Raw genomic sequence first — 19,856 nt, 5'->3', positions numbered from 1 at the left:
GAGTATTCATTTTATTCAGTTGTTAGTAGTTGTCCATTTTAAAATTTTAATACAAACGGTAAAATGAAGCAGAATACAAAAGTTGTATAAATATTATGATAAAACATATAATTATTGAGAATATTTCTTCCTCTAAACTGCTTCAAGTCTGTCACTTTCTTGCCTGTCCCTGGGCATTTGAGCTTAATCTCCTGTAGTGCTGGGAGTAGCACTGTAGAAGAGGGTGAGAAAGATTGACTTGTATGGCTGGTAGCCTAATAAAAGATGGAATAATTCAGTTATAGATTTCTGTAGCTTGGAAGAGGCAGTATTCTGATTCCTTCAGTGAAATATATACTGGATATTTATTTATTGTCTAAGCAAAAAGAAGTGAGATCTCTCTTAATGCTTAACTAAGAGCATAACTTCACATAACTTGATTGAAAGGCTTACGTTTTGTACTTCCACTGTATTAGAGGGAATATTCATAATCTCCATAATGTAAAACATAAGTATGTTCTGATACTCTTTGAGATAACTATGTTCTAAATAGCCAGCAAAAGAAGTTTATTTTATAAACTTAGTTGTGTTTACTTTATAGCACTGTGCTGTGGCCTCGCTGCATCCCAAACGAAAACAAGTGACCGAGTTGTTACTTAGAAAAGGAGCAAATGTCAATGAAAAAAATAAAGAGTAAGTGTAATTGCAGAAGGAGTGTTCAATTCTTAAAGAGGAAATATAATAAAAAAGAGAAAATCACCTTTGCCTTTTCTCTTCTCCATAGTTTCATGACCCCCCTGCATGTTGCAGCAGAGAGAGCTCACAATGATGTCATGGAAGTTCTGCACAAGCACGGAGCCAAGGTAAGGTACACACCTGAGCAAGGTACCACACGCAGCATTGAGCAGCGAGCTGCTCTTATGGCTGCTACTTTTCTTTCTGATTCTTCTGAAGAAAGTAATTTTATAAAAGACTATTGGCCTGTATTTGAATTCATAGATTCTCCGATAAAGCTAATATAAATCTTGTTTCTAATAAAAATAATTAACTGTGATTCTTGGTCCTTTACTGTCACTCTTCTTTAAAGCAGTAAAATGTAGCTACAGTCATTTGAAAAAGAATTCAACGTTGCATTATTTTAGTTAATACTAGAATTGATATATTTTGATAGTCAACATTTCAATGGTAGTTTATCAGAAAATAATTTATGTGAATGTTGGAGTCAGAATAGCTGTACTTATTTTAAGAAACATTTGTATTCCTTCAAATTGGTAATGATGATAATTTTTTCAACCTCTACACTAAAGAAATATGAAATTTTTATTGTCATTATTTGAATGGCATAATCTCCCTCTGGATCACTTGAAGGAGGAAGGAAGCAAATTGATTGTTTTTTCCAAGTGACTTGAACTTGCAAACTTTTAAATCCTCAAGAGTTTATATTTTTAAGCAGTAGTCTCTAAAGTAGGGTACAGACACCCCTTGTATATAGAGCATACAAGATGAACACCATTGGATGCAAGAAAAAAAATTAGAATTTTAATTTATAATCTTTTTATTTAAGAATAAAGAAATTAAGGCCAGGCGTGGTGGCTCATGTCTATAATCCTACCAGTTTGGGAGACTAAGGCAGGAGGATTGCTTGAGCCCAGAAGTTTGAGAGCAGTCTGAGCAAAGTACAGTGAGAACCTGTCTTTACAGAAACGTACCACAAAATTAGCCAGACATGTGGCATGCACCTGTAGTCCCAGCTACTTGGGAGGCTGAGGCAGGGGGATCACTTGAGCCCAGGAATTTCAGGTTGCAGTGAGCTATGATCATGCCCCTGCACTCCATCTAGCCCAGGCAACAGGATGAGACCCTGTTTTTTTTTTTACTCCATAGGGTACTTGATCCAAAAATTTGGGTATCACTGCTTTAAAGAGGCATTTGATGTTTTTAATTAAAAAATCAAGACAAGCTGAAACAAAAGGGAACATAGTTCTGCAAATGTAGGTGTAACGACTACATTGTTATATAAATAATGTCTTTTTGCTCTGTCAAGCAAAAAATACTAACCTACGTGAGCTTTCTGCCACAGTTAGGAATATCGTATGTTTATCATTGACCTGTTTTTGTGGATATTTTATGACATTTAACATGCTCTTGAAAAATTATGAATAATGCCCTTCATTTTGGGAAAATAGTATCTAATTATTGTCATCTCCCATGAGACATTTTATTTCATAAAGGTTCAATGAAAAATAACATTATTTCATAACCTGTTCTAGTCAGCCTCATTCTAGATCTGTGGTTCCCAGTCTTTATCTGTCCTTCAAATGCACAACACATTTTCATCAATAATGTCTTAGTTCGTCACTGGGGCATGAATAATTGTAAACACCCTTCCAGTGATGTAGAATGACTTCTAGACTGATATGTCCTCCCTGTTCTTCCTACCATAGTTTAACTAAATTGAGAACTCTTAATATGAGGCACTTTTAAAGGGGGAAAAAATCACATTTAATCAGTTATAAACCAATATATACCAATTGCCATCAATAAATATCAAATGCCATATCATCTCCCATTTGCTCATTCTCTGGTTTCCAGGCAGGATGCTGTCCCTCAGGCTTGGTGTATCTGGTGATTATGTTAATAAAAACTCCCTGTAAAAAACCCACTTAGCTACTGTTGGGCCATACTTTTTGCTTGCTTAGCATTTTCTTTTCTGGAGAACTTGTGGTTTCTGTTTGATTTTCAGGCAACTTCTGGTTTCCATTTGATTCTAGAAGTACCTTCTGAACAAGTAGCACCACTTTTAATTAGGATTCAGCCCTCTTACACTGCTTCCACCACCCTGCTGCTTTCTCCTCTTCATGAGTCAATTTCTCAGGCTAAGGCAGAAGAATTTGGGAGACCTAATTACCATTAACTAATTTGTCTTACTTAGACAGATAGAAAGTCAGAACATTCTTTTGCCCAAATCTTAGTGATAAATACAAAGTTCAGGTTCATTGTGCACATTAATCTAAATGTCCTGCCTAGACATGCATACTTTTGTGTTTAGAATCCTCCAGTTTGTAGTTTTGTGACCCTGGACTAAATTTCCCTGAGCTTCATGACTCATCAGTGATATGTGGGAAAAAACCTCCCCTACAGGTTTAACTTTTTTAATCAAATGAGGTTATGTATATAAGTATGTAGTATAGTGCTTAACACACAATGCTTTGATTACTTGTGTGTATGAGCATTTTTTCCATATTTGTCTTTCAAACATTTATGTATTGTGTATTTCCCTTTAATTATCTAAATTTTTCATAAGACTTACATATCTAATCCCTTTTTAATTAGCTTTGATCCACTAACTCAACAAATATTGGCATGTAAAATGATCAAGACTGTGCTGGATACTGTGGGAAATACCACTTTGGAAGTTAATGCAATTACCAAACTTGAATCTAATCCTGAATCAATTTTGCAGCATTAGTATTGAAGAAGGAAGAGAGAGATGAAAGGCACTTAAGAAGGAATGATTGCATTACTTGGAAATGAATTGGCTGTTAGAATGGACTTAGAATGTGGTGGTACAATTAATGGAAGTAAGAAAGGTAGAGAGAAGCACTGGTTTCCTCTGTCTTGATAAATAATTTTAAACTTGAAGTTTATATGATTAAGGGATATTTAGTAAAACTGGCAGTTGGAAAGATAGCCCTAGAGGATGAAAGAGAGTTTAGGATTAGAAAGATCTCCTGGGGAGTCACTGACACAGTGATCATACATTTTGAGAGTGAGTAGGGTCCCTGGTGAATAAACCATGGAAAATGAGTTGAGGGTTAAGGAAACAACCTTTGAGGTTTCGCCACGTTTACAGAGCAGTAAGGGAAAGAGGAAACTGAGAAGTCTATCACGGCATCTGCTGTGTGCATGAGAGTATGAAAAAGGAACAGGTGATCAGTGCCAAAGAGAGAAATCGAGGCAGATGAGGACATTTTGGGGACAAATTTCATATGAAGGCTTTGGTAGCTTTTGGAGGAGATGTCCTAAAGAGATAAAAGTAGAAGTTTGTTTCAGGGTCTTGGCAATACACAGCACACTCAAAGTGGGTAATTTGGTGAGAGTTTAATAAAAGAATTATATACAGAGGTGTGGGCACGGTTTAAGGAAATCAGCAAGGAATGAGGTAGTGAGAGGAGAGAGATCTCTGGTCGGAAGGGGCAAGGGAAGGGAGAGGCCACTGGCACGAGGAGAAAGGAGCTGTGTGGACAAGGCCACCTGACAGCACCTGTCACTGTGACAGAGGGATATATCTAATCTCCACTCCTCACTCTCCTCACTCTGCCCACCATCTCTTATCACTGCCTCCTGTTGGCCAAATCCAGCACAGTGGTGAAGACCAGAAGAGCTTGTTCATGTGGTCCATCCCCATGTTTTCACCAAGACCCAGAGCAGAATGAAGGATGGTTACGGATCTGGAGGGGGTGAGGGGACAATGTTCAGCAAAAGGTTAGAAAACAAATTGCTAGGAAAGAAAGGAGGATCGTAAGAAAATTGGAGTATGAATCATTTCTAATTAATTCATTTGAAAAATCCAATTTTACTAGGAGTAAACTTCTGTACCTTAAAAAAATTAATAGTTATATTTATCATCCCCTGCTTTGCAAGAGTACTAAAAGCCTAAATAGGAGAGACATGATGATTTTATCCTGCATGAGCAGTTTTTTTTCTTTATTGTTGTTAGTCTGCCCTGGCATTCAGCATTCTGTCACTAATGAATCATTTGCTGTCATTATTAAGAGAACCTATGCCGCAACTGCATATGGTATTCAGAAAGTTTAATTCAAAAGTACTTTTTTTCGTATATAAAGTGCTGCTACTTTGTCATTAGTGGGCATCTTTTAAATGTGTGGAACATGAAGGAATTTCTTCTGATTATTCATGTCTTCATTTGGCACATTTATTTACATTGTATGTAAGAAGATGTGACAATAGTAATTGACATTTAATGGGCTTATTTCTCACGTTTAGAAGTGATCACAAGTCTTTGCTCACTTTGGAGAAATGTGTTAGCTCATTATAAGGGTTTTATTAATGCTATACTAGAGGTGGATTGATAAGTAGATTCTGTTAGCTCAAAAGTGTTAAAGTGCTTTTAAAGATATTACAAATCCAAAGTATCTTTTAGAGTACAAATAATATCTGAGCACAAAGGGGCTGGTGTCCCTGAGACATTTTAGTTACCAGTAACAAACCAACTGAATCTAGATGAAGCACAAATGGAAATCTATTTTATACTACTATACATGTATATTTATTACTTCTGTGGGATAACCATGTGGTTATCCACCAGAAATAATCTGTAGGAATTGCAGCTCAGATTCACAAAAGACCAGAACAAGGAATTTGGAACCTGCTAAGTACCTTGGCTGCCATTCTCTTGTCCCTCCCTCTGCCTCTCCCTCTGTCTTTCTCCATCTGTCTCTGTCTGTCTCTGTCTCTGTCTCTCACTGTCTTGGAAGGGGAGGAGGGGCTTGTCCGGTTATGAATCTCCCACTCTCTGTCTGAGGTTTCATGGTTTCTTTTCTCTGCCAGTGTTTGCTCATCTGCTTCATTTTTTTTTCTAAAGGCTAGATTTTTCTGTTTTGTTTCTCTGTGGCCTAGCTATGGCCTTTATAGCCCATACTTTATGTGTCCTTGGCTTAGAAGTGCAGCTGACACTGTCTCTCCCAAGTGTCAGGGATGAAGAACGGAGAGTTATGAATAAGATTAACTTGTTCAGTGTGCCCATTGGATTGGCGCCCTCTAGTCTAATCAGCTATGCTGTTATCTCTCAGGGCATGTGAGCAAGGTTAATAAAGCAAAGAAAATATATACCCTTTAATAAAGCAAAGAAAATATATACCATTATAATATTTATATATACCTCTTTTCAGGGAACTTGATTGTTTCTTTTAAAACTCCACATGAATTTTGCAAGTTTACAAATAATTACACTCAAGTTCAGTAAACATAAATCTAGTTCCATACTCTGTAGTGAGTTAATAACACATTAAAGGATTAAAAACCTTTTAAAGTAAATTATTGATTACTTTACAGAATTCTAGTTAATAATTAAATTTGTGGTCATTTGCCTCTTTGATTTCTCATTGGGAGTGCTTTGTATACACACCACCAAGGATAATGATGACTTAGAAATACCTGTAAAAACTTTTTTTTAATTTCCAAGGAAAGAGGGAATGCATTTTGGTTAGATGGAGAGTATCTGGTAGTTCCTAATGTTTGTTCAATATACAGAATAGTACGTTAAAAATAGTATTTTTTAATCAGTAAAATTTACTGATTTATTGCTCTTGTGAGTCATTCATTTACCAACTGTTTTCGAACATGCATTTATACGAAGCATTTTACTTACTGCTATGGGGATATATAAAATTTGAATTTGATCGAGATCCTTCTCTTAAGAGACTTAAAATTTAATAATAGTCTTATCTAACACAGTTTGCTTAAATATCTATTATACAGATTGGAACATGGTGTATATAAGAGAAGTACAGGTAAGTTTATATTCAGAGGAGAAAACAATTATTTCCATTGGTGGTGGCAGGCTAGGGAGAGACTGGAGAAATTTCATGAGGAAAACAGAATTTCAGCTAGGAATGGCAGGAGTTATATACATAGAAATAGGCAAAATACAAAGAATATATTTTAAATAAAGACTGAAAATCTGGAACACGAAGGAGTCTGTTAAATGGTCAGAAGTTATGATTAGTTAATCCAAAAGGTGCAGAAAAGGGAAATAGTGAAAATCCAAAAAGATAAGTTAGAGCAAGATCTTGGCAGTCCCAACTGGAGAGTTTAAACTTTGTTCTCATAATCCTTGGAAAGCCATTGAAAATTTTTGAATAGGCAGGTGGCATGAGCAGAATTCTGCTTTAGGCAGATAAATTCTTCCTAGGAAACTACTTTCTCTTAGAAAACCAGTTGCAGAAATGTAGACTTAAGGTATATGTACAAAAGCTGGTATACTCATTTAGCAATATTCAACAAAATTAGCTTTTTAGGGTTTTTTTTTGTAAAGAGGGCTGATCAAGTTTTTAGCTTTCTAGGGTTATCAATCAGTCCTGATCAAATGGTTGAAATTTTTTTCAGCTAAATATAAAAAGTTTCCTTTATAAATCAATTGTAATAACCATTTATACATTATTCTATTAATTTTTAATTGACATAATAATTACATGTATTTATGGGTAGATAGTGATGTTTGGGTACATAATCAGATCAGTGTAATTAGCATATTCATTATCTCAGACATTTATCATTTCTTTGTGTTGAGAACATTCAATATCTTATAGCAATTTGAAAATATGTATTATTGTTAACTGTAGTCACCCTACAGTGCTATAGAACACTAGAATTATTCCTCCTATCTAGCTGTAATTTTGTGTCCTTTCATAAATAACTCCCTATCCTTCCCTTGTTCCTACCCTTCCCAGCTTCTAGTAATCTCTGTTCTACTCTTTACTTCTATGAGATCAACTGGTTAGCTTCATAGAGTGAGAACATGCAGCATTTAACTTTCTGTTCCTGGCCTATTTCAATTAATGTTATGTCCTCATTAAGAAGACATTTATGAATCTCCAGCCACGTCCTAAACGTTGTTGTTTAGCACAGTAGAAAAATGAAAACACAAGGCATAGAGTGGCGTTTCACTCAGGACTACCCCCTCCAAAATGGTGAGGGAGGGGGGAACAAGAAAAATTAATTTGAATGATCGGTGAGTGGTGAGTTTTGTCTACAGTTTCACTCTGTGAGTGCGTGCCCCAGGGTGAGAGCTGGGAGCAGTGAATCTGCTGCTTTCTGTGTTGCTCTCAGTTTCATCACACGTATTTATAGAGAGAACCTCTTCTCACAGGTGTTTCTAATGTTTAAAGATACCATGTATACTTTATCTTGTGTTCAGTTGATCTGCTCAGTCACTGGAGGGAAAACTGCCTAGTGTTCAATTTACAGAGAAACTTGACATCTATCTCTACCATTTTGCTAAGGTGTTTTCAAGGATAATCTTGACCAAAGGCAAATTTTGCCTTTTGCAATGACTTTAGAAACTAACACCTTCATAAAATGGCGCTCCGGTGTAATCTGATAGAGCTGGAGCATAGCAGGCCTATCAGATTGTGATGAAAAATGATAGCAGAAAGGCAGGTGGCATCAGAGTAAATTACAGATGGTTTTAAATAACGTGCTGAGAAGTTCGACTTTATTTGAAGGCACTGAAGAGTCATTCATTTGAGCTGAACAATAACTTGGTAAAAGCTGTATTTTAGAGGAGTAATTCTCAAATCATGTTCCCATGATTTAGCAAGCCGAATTGGGAGTTTCCATTACTATAAATGAATAATTTAGTGTGTTTCTTATCCAATTTCCAGAAAAATATTAATGATTAGAAAGTCCACAATTTTAGATTTTTCTTGTATGATGAAGTAACAAAGAAATAAAAACTCAAGGTTAGTTCAGCAGCTTGTGTTTTCCATTGATAAATGCTAATGGCTGTGCTTTTTATGTTGCTATGTGTAAACAGTCATTGTTTCTGCTGGCAAATGTGATAGAATTAAATATGTTGGTATCTCATGGTGAGTTTTGTGAAAGACCGTTAAGAATTTAGATGAACCCTTACCTGCACAACAAGTATGACAGCCTTGCTGGTAATGATAAAAGACTGGAGACTGGGAGACCAACTGTCTCAAATCCTTTCTTTTCTTACCCTTCTACGTGGTGGGTGTGCAGAGTTTGCTGTGTGCCCTTAGCAGGAGATTTCTAGAGGACCCAGAAATTCTATATAATACAGCCCATATTCTCAGTAAGTAACCTTAGTTTAACTTGATAAACTAAACTACCCCAGTGTTATAATTTGTAAGACAGTTAAGTACTAAATTGACACAGGTGTTCAGAAAGGGAGTACCTCGAGACTTTAGGTAATCAAGGAAGACTTAATCCCAAAGTTTAACGTTGTCTTAAACAGTCTTAAAACTAGCTAAATTATTCTTTCTGTGTATAACTCTTCGAAGTTTTGAAAAAGAACATTTGAATCCTCAAATCATTTTTTTGTTTTGTTGTTGTTAAATGTGTTTGTAACTCAATTAGGGTGTTCTATTATAATTAGGCATTACCTAAAATGAGAAAAAAATATAATCAACTACTTCGACAGTGTTGGCTTACATATTCTGTTATCTTCATATTCTGGGAACAAGTTTGGTAAAACCTATTCATTCAAAAGTATTTGGTGAGTATCTTCGATGTGGCTAGCAGTGAACACCAGAGGAGAGTCCCTCTCCTTGTTGACCTTACATTCTAGTTGTCAAGGGGAGTGGCAGGGAATGGGAAGTGGACATGAAAGTGGTCATTCAGGGAAGGGAGGACTATGTTGTCATTTTCAATCAGGTGGTCAGAAATGGGTGACTAAAAAAAAATGATATTTCTTCAGAACCAGTGAGCAAAAGTTAACAATGAATATCTATGACGTTTTCCTAAAAGCTTTAACAATTGATTTTTCTCGTAAGACTGTATTTTCTAAGGTGTGAAGGGGAGCAAAAATAAACGCTCAATTCCATGTGCCCACCCAATGATTTTTCAGATGAATGCACTGGACACCCTTGGTCAGACTGCTTTGCACAGAGCTGCCCTTGCAGGTCACCTGCAGACCTGCCGCCTCCTGCTGAGCTATGGCTCTGACCCCTCCATCATCTCCTTACAAGGCTTTACAGCAGCGCAAATGGGAAACGAGGCAGTGCAGCAGATCCTGAGTGGTGAGTTAAAGTGGATAAACAGTGTATTTTATGCTTCTTATTCCATTTCCACTGAAATACACATTCACTCTTTGCCATATTTTCTTTGCCTGAATTTTTTCCATGCCTTTTCTCGAATGTGTAATATTCTGACCTTCTTATAATTCTTAACGTCATTGCACTATTAAGAAATTATCTTGTCGTTTCCTGGTTTAAATTAGAATTATAAACTTGCTGAATGTTGCATTGTCTGCCTAGTACAGTGTTAGATATTTTAACTACCTGTATTTAGTTTATTGAGGGAGATCAAACATAAAGTGATATGAAAATAAACTCTGGCTTACTAAGTTTCAAAATTAAAGGAAATTATAGTCTACCTACTAAAAAATGATGAAATAGATTCAAAGAAATTTAGTATAATTGATTTCTTTCCGAACCTTTTTATCTGCGGATTATATCTGCTATGGAATGACATAACAAACTGGAAGAATAAAATGGAGAAGGCCACAGACAAGGAGTCCAAAGTCCTGGTTAGTTTTTTCTACTCATAGCCCCGTAGTTTCTAACTCTCTTAGGCATGGTGCCCCCTTTTTATAATGCATATTTTACAACATCCCCTTTACTGTCCAGAAATGAAATTCATAGATAATATGACCTATTATATACAGTATTATATATTCCCAAAATCTATATAAAATACCTGAACTATAATAGAAAGGGAAAATGACAGTAACTTATAATTATTAATGTAACAGGTTGGGTATGGCTACACTAGAAGAGAAAAATTGACCCCACAAATTTCTAAAGGGCCCCCAAGAAGTACAGCCCAGTTGAGAATCACTGCTATATGCTGACACAGGGAGCCTTCCAAGGCATATAGAGTTTATGATATGTGCATGTTGTTAGAGCTGGATCAGAGCTAAACAGCCTCACAAAGCTAATTGTACAATGTGGTCAAAACTGTTCAGGACTTGTATTTTTCTCATGCTATAGGTTATTCTTAGAGGGTGGTCATTCTACTTCAGTCTTAGGTTTTACTCTGCTGTCTAAAGATCATCATCTGTCTGGGGTGTCTTCACTATCAAAATGAATAAGATCTAACCAAAGGAATGAAATTTCCTATTACAGGATTTCAAGTTTGAACTATTAAAAACATGACTTTTACTTCATGATTTGCCTAAAGAATATATTACTCCTTGCCTATTCTGCCTTCTCAGTAGATACGAATAATTTCTAAATGTTGCAATTTTTATTAAAACATTCCTAAATTTGTCTCATATACATTTTTACTGAGAATCACTTAGTACTGAATTTTAAGTTAGTTTCTATAAGTTTAACTTTAAATTAGGCAAACATAAAGGTATTACATAAAAATTTCTAATAATACTGTGCATAATTTTTAGAGATAATTAAAATGGAGAAAAAGGATTGAATAAACCAAGCAGATTAGATCCATCCGCTTTTACAATGTCTTCTAAATGAATGCAGTTGGAATATCTGAGTTTTGGTAAAAGATAAAATTAAATACCAAATCACAAGTGAAATATTTTTCTTCAATTATTTTGAAAATCTTGCTTTCAAAATTGATTTTTAAAATAAGACATTATGTAGGTAATTAAATGCTTAATTGAGAACATGCCAGGACTTCTATAAAAGCCACTCTCCTGAACAAAACACTTTAGACTAGAGGAACTAAAGTATTTCTTCTGAAATCTAAAACCTTTTCATAGCATCACTTGATCTTCCCACAATCTTAAATCTGAAAGAGACTTCTAACTCTCACTTTATAAGTTCAGAAACTAAGCTATTGCATGGTTTGTCCAAAGTTACAGATAATAGAGCACAGTCTAAAATTTAGGCCTCCTTTTGTGTTCTGTGTGTGTGCCCATTTTAAGAGCCACACTTAATGTCCATAAGCATACTTATGAAATGAATATTTGGTTTGTTTGTGGTGGATTAATCAAAATACCTCATTTGTTAGCCTCTAAATTTAATAGTCCCATTTAATTATATTCTATTTAGCATTGGTATCGTACCTTTTTTAAATAGCATTTCCCTGAAGACATTCAATAAATGTGAATTAAACAAATGTCTGTTTTTGGTAGGCCTTTTTTATTCACTGATTATACTTTCTAAGATCATTTTGATTTCAGGAGTAGTACTTCTTTTTTATATTGAGGTCATTGAGACTAAACAGAAAAATTAAACCTTGAGTACTGAAAAGTCAAGTGACTTCCCTAGGTTTACATAACAAATCTATGGCATTAGAAGATAAAGGGATTTCCGGTAAAGAAACAAACAAACAAATCTATGGCAAAGCTTTGCTACAACATTTTGTAAAACCAATGTATCATAAAAATGTTCTTGATCTCTTGGTCCTAGGTTTTCTCACTTCCCTTTGCCAAATTTGTGATCAGCAAATTTGAGGGGTAGAGTAGTAGGGATGGAGAAGGATTTGTGTGTCCTACAATTTATTTAGATTTGGTTTAGGATGAGATGGATATAGACTTAAAGAAGAAAACACTTTTTTCTTATCTGAAAAAGACTGGGGAAAACCCTATATTAGATCTCAGAAATTTTTGACCCCTTATTCTCTTTCCACTTACCAAATAATTTTTCCTCCTTAACTACTCTGAGATTATTCAAGAACCAACAGTAACTTTCCTTTTTTTATGCAGAGAGTACACCTATACGCACTTCTGATGTTGACTATCGACTCTTAGAGGCATCTAAAGCTGGAGACTTGGAAACTGTGAAGGTAAGTCAGTGCTTTTATCTTCTAGGGTGGCGCTGCTGAACTTTGCTAACCAATTCTTTTTTGAAGCTTCTAAGAGTAACTACTCAAATCCCAACAAAAAGATGGGCAGAGAAGACTTGTAGACGGAGAAATCCTGAATATTTTCTTGGCAAGTAAAGTTACATAAAAAGGAAAATCCATCTTCTGCATATGAGTAATTACAGTGGTTGAGGGATCATAAGAATGCTTTCCTAGAATAAATGTGTGACTCTCTGGGGAAGATCAAAAAACATCATTGCAAATGTTATCCTAATTTTCTGCTTGGGCCACTCACTTGGCCCTTTGATCCACTATGGCAAAGCCATGCAGCCAACAGTGCTTTACTTGATATTGGGAGAGTGAACTGATTTTAATTATACTCTATTTTTTGACATTACTTCCATCTCCTTCAGAGATGTCCTCCAAATCTCTTCTCTGTCTCCTTTTCTTTCTTTGAATGCTACCATTTCAGCACAATCTAAATTATAAGCTAAATTATGTTTATTTACAAAGCAGTAGGAAGCAAAGTAAGGAATGAAAGGCTGCATCACTGGTGGTGATATATATTAATATATAATAATATTTAAATAATAATTTATAGTTTATAAAGAGCATCATATTCTTCCAGTGAGAGAATTATATATCTATGAATATACATTATTTATTATTATATATGAACATATATATTATCTATGTGGAGATATATATATATATATCTCCATTTTACAGATAAATAAACCAAGGCTCAGAGAGCTTAAGTGACTTAACCTTTTCAAATAGTTGATAAGGGGTAAAATAAAGACTCAGACCCTGTTTTACTGATTTTTAATTTCCTGATCTTTGTGCTACATCATGTATCATTGCTCACTCTCTTAATGATCTAACTTCAGGGAAATAAGAAGAAAGGTAATGAAAATTAGAAAAGGCAAATATCCCTAGTGGTCTAGTGGCTAGAATAAAAAAATAGAAAAGGCAAATAAAGCAGAGAAAATAGTGTTGTTCTCTAGGCTAAAATGTATGATGACAGGGGCTTTCCAGGCATTTGCCAGTCTTACTGTTGCTCCTGTCACTGTAACAAGCTATTATTATATTAAAACTAAGAACCGGAAAAGATCTCTATTTCTACTAATATACTGAGTAGGAGTGCTATGGTTTGAATGTTTGTGCCCTTCCAAAATTCATGTTGAAACTTAATCCCTATTGCAATATTATTAAGAGGTGGGGCCTTTAGGAGGTGATTAGGTCATGAAGGCTCCTTCCAGGTGAGTGAGATTAAAGTCCTTATTAAAGAAGCTTCACACAGTATTTGGCCTTTTTTGCCCTCTGCCTTCTGCCACATGATATTGTGAGCTCTCCCTTACTGCCCGGACTTCCTCCTGTTGTGTAAAAATTGTACCACCTGAAAAGCGCTTGTTTTATCCTACCAGTGTGAAAGTTCCTTATCTTGTCCATTCGTGCTGCTATAATAAAATACCATAGACTTGGTTATTTATAAAGAATATAAATTTATTTCTCACAGTTCTGGAGGCTGGGAAGTCCAAGATGCAGATACTGGCAGGTTTGGTGTCTGGTGGGGGTCCAGTCTTTCTACTTCCAAAATGGCACCTTGTTGCTACATTTTCTGGAGGGAACAAATGGCTTTGCTATAGTGGATCAAAGGGCCAAGTGAGTGTCCCAAGCAGAAAATTAATTTTTCCAGAGCCTTTTTGCTTACTAGATGGACATTAGAGAAGACAAGAACTCTGTAGTTCTCTGGTCAACTGGGGATGGTCATATTTGAGCAAAGAATGGCTAAGAGCGTGTTGGTACCAGCAAATATGCTGTGACAGTCTCAGGGGAAAAAAGACTCATAAAGATGAAATAGCAAGGCATCTTTGGCTTCATTATGGGTTTGACTATTTGATTAAGATTGTGGCCAGGAAATGTCGAAAAAGATTAAATTACTGTGTTCATAGTAAGAGTATTTGTAATCACTATAAAGCTAAGCATAGTGCTGATTTTAAACATCATTTGTATTATCTAATCTGGTGATAAATATTCATTAGAAAATTATAATTTATCCAAGATGCTGCATTATTTTGGAGCAAAATCTATGAATAAATATTAATGTTCTTTTTGTGTTTGTCTCTGTGTGTGCACCATAAAAGCAACTTTGCAGCCCTCAGAATGTGAATTGCAGAGATTTAGAGGGCCGGCATTCTACACCCTTACACTTTGCGGCAGGCTATAATCGTGTGTCTGTCGTGGAGTACCTTCTACACCATGGTGCCGATGTCCATGCCAAAGACAAAGGGTATGTGTTGGAATCTAGCTGTTTGGGATTGATTCTCTTCATACTTAAAAAATACATATATTAAATATTTTTGAAGTCTTAGATTTTTTTCCCTATAAAAAGTAGTGCATGTTTCTCATTTAAAAGATAAATTAAAGCATTGTAGAAATGTACAGTATAGAAGGTGAAAATTCCCTGTCAGCCCAAGCAGGGGTGGGGAACCTGTGGCTTTCTGATTTCAGAATTGTTCTTTTTTAAGCACCAAAGGAAGCAAGAACAGATTCATCTTTGTTTGCTGCACCCCTTTTAATAAAAAGATTTGTTCCATAAAATGTGGATTCAGTCAAAAGGCTGCACTTAATGACCTAGAAGGCCACAGGTTCCCCACCCCTGTGTGGTGGTTTTTAACACAAATGATGGTGCCATTCTATACAGTCTGCTTTGTGGTTTACTTGTTTTCACCCAGTAGTATTTCTTGAATGTCTTTCCATATCAGTACTTAATAGTTTATCTCATTCTTTTAATGCCTATATATACTATCTTATTACATAATATGAATGTTTTATAGTTTTACATAGTTTACAATTTATTGTTTTTCCCCGTTTTTTTGCTATTAAAAAATGTATTTAATATAATCTCATCCAAAAAGAAGCCATTCATCCCAAAGTCATTAGTATTGATAGACATATAATTTTATTTTTACCAATTCAGATAGTCTATATTTTATATTAGTTTGCTAGATTATTTGAATTTATCTAGAAAAAGCTTAAACAGCCATGGAAGCTACTTAGAAATGTGAGAAGGGAGTTTTAGCTGAAATGAGTTTCCATATTCTGAGTTAATTTCATACCATCTCAAAATAAGCCAGCACCTTTCTGTGCAATTGCATAGCAGAGTGGGATAGAATTAAACTATTTAGGCTTCAGTTAACCATTATGTATTTATTTATCTTTTTAAAGGGACACATCAGTCATGATTATTCAGTAACAATATTACTAGCTCCTTCAAAGTGCTGTAAAGCATTGGCGAGCAGTCAACATTTGTTTCTATTACCCATTTTAGCACTTCGCACATTTCATCATAAAACAAAGGCACTGATCTCTCTAAATAAAAAGGCAATTGACACTTCATTTTTGGCTTAAGTGCAGCTTACTCTTTTGATGCATCCTTTTTAATGGGAACATCTTTTTGTCCTTTTCGAATGTCAGCTGCCCATACTAATCAAAACTTAGAGTCATCGCAAAATGGTTTGCTCATTTCTTAATCTGACCAGAATTTATAACTGATGTCATCATTTTTCTTACCGAATACTTTTCTGAATCACTTGGATTGTGTGTTTTCATTGCATGGCACCTCAGTATTTAAACCTATGCACAGAAATCACCACTGAATCATGATGATTTAAAAAATAAAAAACAAAAACAAAAGGTAGAACTTGCCTAAATAAGTTGAATTGCATTATATATTTTATAAATAAGAATACAATTTTTATTAGTAAAACTTGAAGAAAATCTGAGAGATGATAAAGCTAGATTATTGATGAGTTATTCCTGAAATTACTTTGTAATGTTGCTTTTTATATTGGTAGGGTGAAAATCTGAATTAAAAGTATGGTGATAGAACCTTATTCTGTGAATATATCTCTCTATATATATTTTAAGGATAAGGATTGCTGTAACATATATATCCATCCCCAAAAATCATATAAAAAGTGCTTACATTGAAATGACATTTTTGAAATTATTAATCCTTATTTAGAAATTGTTGAGAAATGGATGACTCTATCTTAAAGAACAGAGGAGAATTATTTTTTTTTGAGCGGTGTTCAGTATAATCAGTGTCATAGAAGAATAGTATTATTTTTATTATAAGAATCATTTTAACACAAAGATTTGTTTTATGACTTTAAAATAATTTTCTTCCGTTTAGCGGCCTGGTGCCCCTTCATAATGCCTGTTCATATGGACACTATGAGGTAGCTGAGCTTTTAGTAAGGCACGGGGCTTCTGTGAATGTGGCGGACTTGTGGAAATTTACCCCTCTACATGAAGCAGCAGCTAAAGGAAAATATGAAATCTGCAAGCTCCTTTTAAAAGTATGTAGTTTAAAAAGTTATAAAAATAAAGTAATTGTATTTATATTCTGGTTATTACTTGAAATTAAATCGGAGTGTTTTATCCTATTAAGAATAATAAGCGCCATAGAAACTGCTTCCACTTTCTATTTTGAGGAAGACTGTAAGTGATATCATGATACTTACATAGCTTTAAGTACTGCCTGAAGTGAAGTTCTGAACTGATTTGATTAAATTCTCTTCATCAAAATTCATCAAAGTAGGTTTTGGAAAGAGTTGAAGCAGTTTGCATTGCGTGTACTTACAAATATCAGAAAAAATGTGCAGGGAGAAACAAGTTTTTCTATCAAGTTTATTTTTTTTTCTTACTGGCTATTTTATTGTTAGCTAACTCATTCTTCATTATTAAACATTATTTAAACATTTATCTTATAAGAACTTATTTTAATTTCATATTTTAAATATAAGATAGTCTCTAAGCAAAGTTGTTCATATAGATTTTGGGGATATATGTGAAATAAAAACTAGTAGTTATATGAAACTAACAATAACTTTACGCTCCTTTTAAGTTAAACTATATAATAAAGGTGACCAGATATACATGCACGCATGCACGCATACACAGTTTTCTGTTTTGTTTTTAACTACAGAAAAAAATATTCTCATTAGATATAAATGAAATTATTCTCTCATCACTTTTATGGTATCAAATATATTCTTATGAGTTGAGAAAAACACCATATTTGACACTCATTTTTATTATTACTGGTTGGTAAGAAATAACGTCCCGGTCATTGTGACTCTGTTGTCTAGCTTGGCTTATTCCTAATTTCCACAGTGGGCCAACAGCAGTCTGTATCAGGCCCATAATAAAAATTCTGTACTTTTATTTACTTTATTTCATACATATTAGGTGATTAAACTTTTTAAATCAATGTAATTTTTAATACATGTGTATGTAATTTTATGATAGGTATTAAGACTTACGAAAATATAAAAAATATTACCAAAACTTTTTTCTTACGGATGGGATTTGGAATTAAGTACTTTTTTTCACATGTGTGTCTTCCTCTTCGCTCTTCTTTTTCGTAATACCTGTGAGTATCTTTGTGTAAGTGAAGTCTGGTCACAGTTAACATCCAGGCCATTCTTAAATGGAAAAGTTTTCCAAAGACAACTGAGAGTCTGAGAAATAGTATATTATATGACAAGTAAAAGATGCTTAACACCCTCCCTACTTTATCACCACTGATCCTGAAGCTTTGATGGAGTAGTAGTTAGAAAGCTGATCCAGTATGTTGCTAAGTAGAGAAATTTGCAAAATAAAACAAGATATTGCCTCCTTTTCAAAATGCATATATAATAGATTCCTTTCCTTGGATGAAATAAGGTAGAGTAAATTAAATAAATAAGTAGATACATACGTACACACCTCCATCCCTACCTACAGAAAGATACTACAGAAAATACAAGCCCCATTTGGTTTTTCTCCTTTGTAGCACGGAGCAGATCCAACTAAAAAGAACAGAGATGGAAACACACCTCTCGATTTGGTAAAAGAAGGAGACACAGATATTCAGGACTTACTGAGAGGGGATGCTGCCTTGTTGGATGCTGCCAAAAAGGGCTGCCTGGCCAGAGTGCAGAAGCTCTGTACCCCAGAGAATATCAACTGCAGAGACACCCAGGGCCGAAATTCAACCCCTCTGCACCTGGCAGGTAAGTAAGGGTCACCAGTGCTACCAAGTCTCCTTTTTTTTTTTCTTGGATGCCTAATACAGTTTACCAAAAGATAAAAGCAATGTTAAGCATAAAGGAGACTACTTAATAAAATGCTTTTGATTGACATACTTTTGTATAATTTTTTATTGTAAGGGCTCTCAATTACATGATAATAGTATTAGCTTTTGAAACAAAAAGTATTAAAACCTTAACATTTTCTGGTCCTTGTTATTTATATACATATATGTATTTTTTTTGTTTTAAACTGACGTGTTTGCCTTCTTTTTTTTTTTTTTTTTTTTTTTTTTTTGACTCTAATAGCAGGCTACAATAATCTGGAAGTAGCTGAATATCTTCTAGAGCATGGAGCAGATGTTAATGCCCAGGACAAGGGTGGTTTAATTCCTCTTCATAATGCTGCATCTTATGGGGTGAGCATCCTAAAGTTCTAGAAGACTTCTCTGACATTTACTACTTCATTAAATATGTCCGATGTATTAAATAAGTAGATATCTAACCAATAGCATAATTTAGCCCAATTTTAATCTTCTGTTCAGAGCTTTTTCTTGCCTTCCAGTTAAGGTTAACTATCTTTTGGCCAATGGCCATGCTTTTTATAGCTTTTTGGTCTCTCCACATTATCCAGCACAGTAATAGGTGTGTAATGGGTGCTCAGTTAAAATTTACTGATACAGATAATATTTCTTAACTCAAGTAGATTTTAGAAACTATAAAAGCCAGGATGCTCCTATATATACATCGAAATTATAATGGCTTATTTTATCATCAGCATCTTAAAAATGTTTAAGTCGCTGGGCACAGTGGTGCACACCTGTAGTCCCAACTACTTGGGAGGCTAAGGTGGGAAGATCCCTTGAGCTCAGGAGTTCAAGGCCAGGCTGGGCAACATAGCAAGATCACATCTGGAAAAAAAAATGTTTAAGCCAGCAATTGAGGAACTGGCATATATGATTTCATAGAGTCCAAATTACTAACTAAAACCCCACACTGAAAGTCTAGCATCATTCTTTCAAGCACTATAACTGTAATCGTCAGTCGTAAGAGGAAGAGGAATGTGTTGCAGTGCCTTGCAGCTTGTTGGAACTGACTGACAGGAAGTAGTGAAGGCCCACTCAGGCGTGATGAATCACTGCAGTAGAAGTTAAGACGGATGCTCTCGTGGTTGTCTCTCCATCCACTTAATCCCCACTCGACTGTAAAAACCCACAGATGCCAGATTGCACCTACCAGGTGTTCTCACAGTTGGAACTG

The 19,856-nt window shown here is 35.0% G+C and overlaps 1 protein-coding gene across 2 annotated transcripts in view; it reads left to right on the top strand.

Annotated features, from left to right (window-relative positions):
- Window positions 1-19,856, top strand: part of TNKS (tankyrase) — a 162,365-nt gene that overhangs the window by 117,117 nt on the left and 25,392 nt on the right. For both annotated transcript variants that reach the window (XM_045535409.1, XM_045535408.1), the window contains exons 10-17: window positions 581-672; window positions 764-842; window positions 9,590-9,761; window positions 12,419-12,498; window positions 14,664-14,809; window positions 16,718-16,883; window positions 18,362-18,581; window positions 18,906-19,015. In XM_045535409.1, the coding sequence (XP_045391365.1) occupies window positions 581-672; window positions 764-842; window positions 9,590-9,761; window positions 12,419-12,498; window positions 14,664-14,809; window positions 16,718-16,883; window positions 18,362-18,581; window positions 18,906-19,015 (1,065 nt within the window). The remainder of the gene's footprint in view (window positions 1-580; window positions 673-763; window positions 843-9,589; window positions 9,762-12,418; window positions 12,499-14,663; window positions 14,810-16,717; window positions 16,884-18,361; window positions 18,582-18,905; window positions 19,016-19,856) is intronic.

The sequence above is a fragment of the Lemur catta genome, chromosome 22 (genome assembly GCF_020740605.2).
Source record: "Lemur catta isolate mLemCat1 chromosome 22, mLemCat1.pri, whole genome shotgun sequence".
NCBI classification, from domain to species: domain Eukaryota; kingdom Metazoa; phylum Chordata; class Mammalia; order Primates; family Lemuridae; genus Lemur; species Lemur catta.
The sequence above is the reverse complement of the archived record's forward strand: the minus strand, read 5'-3'. Positions and strand labels throughout refer to the sequence as shown.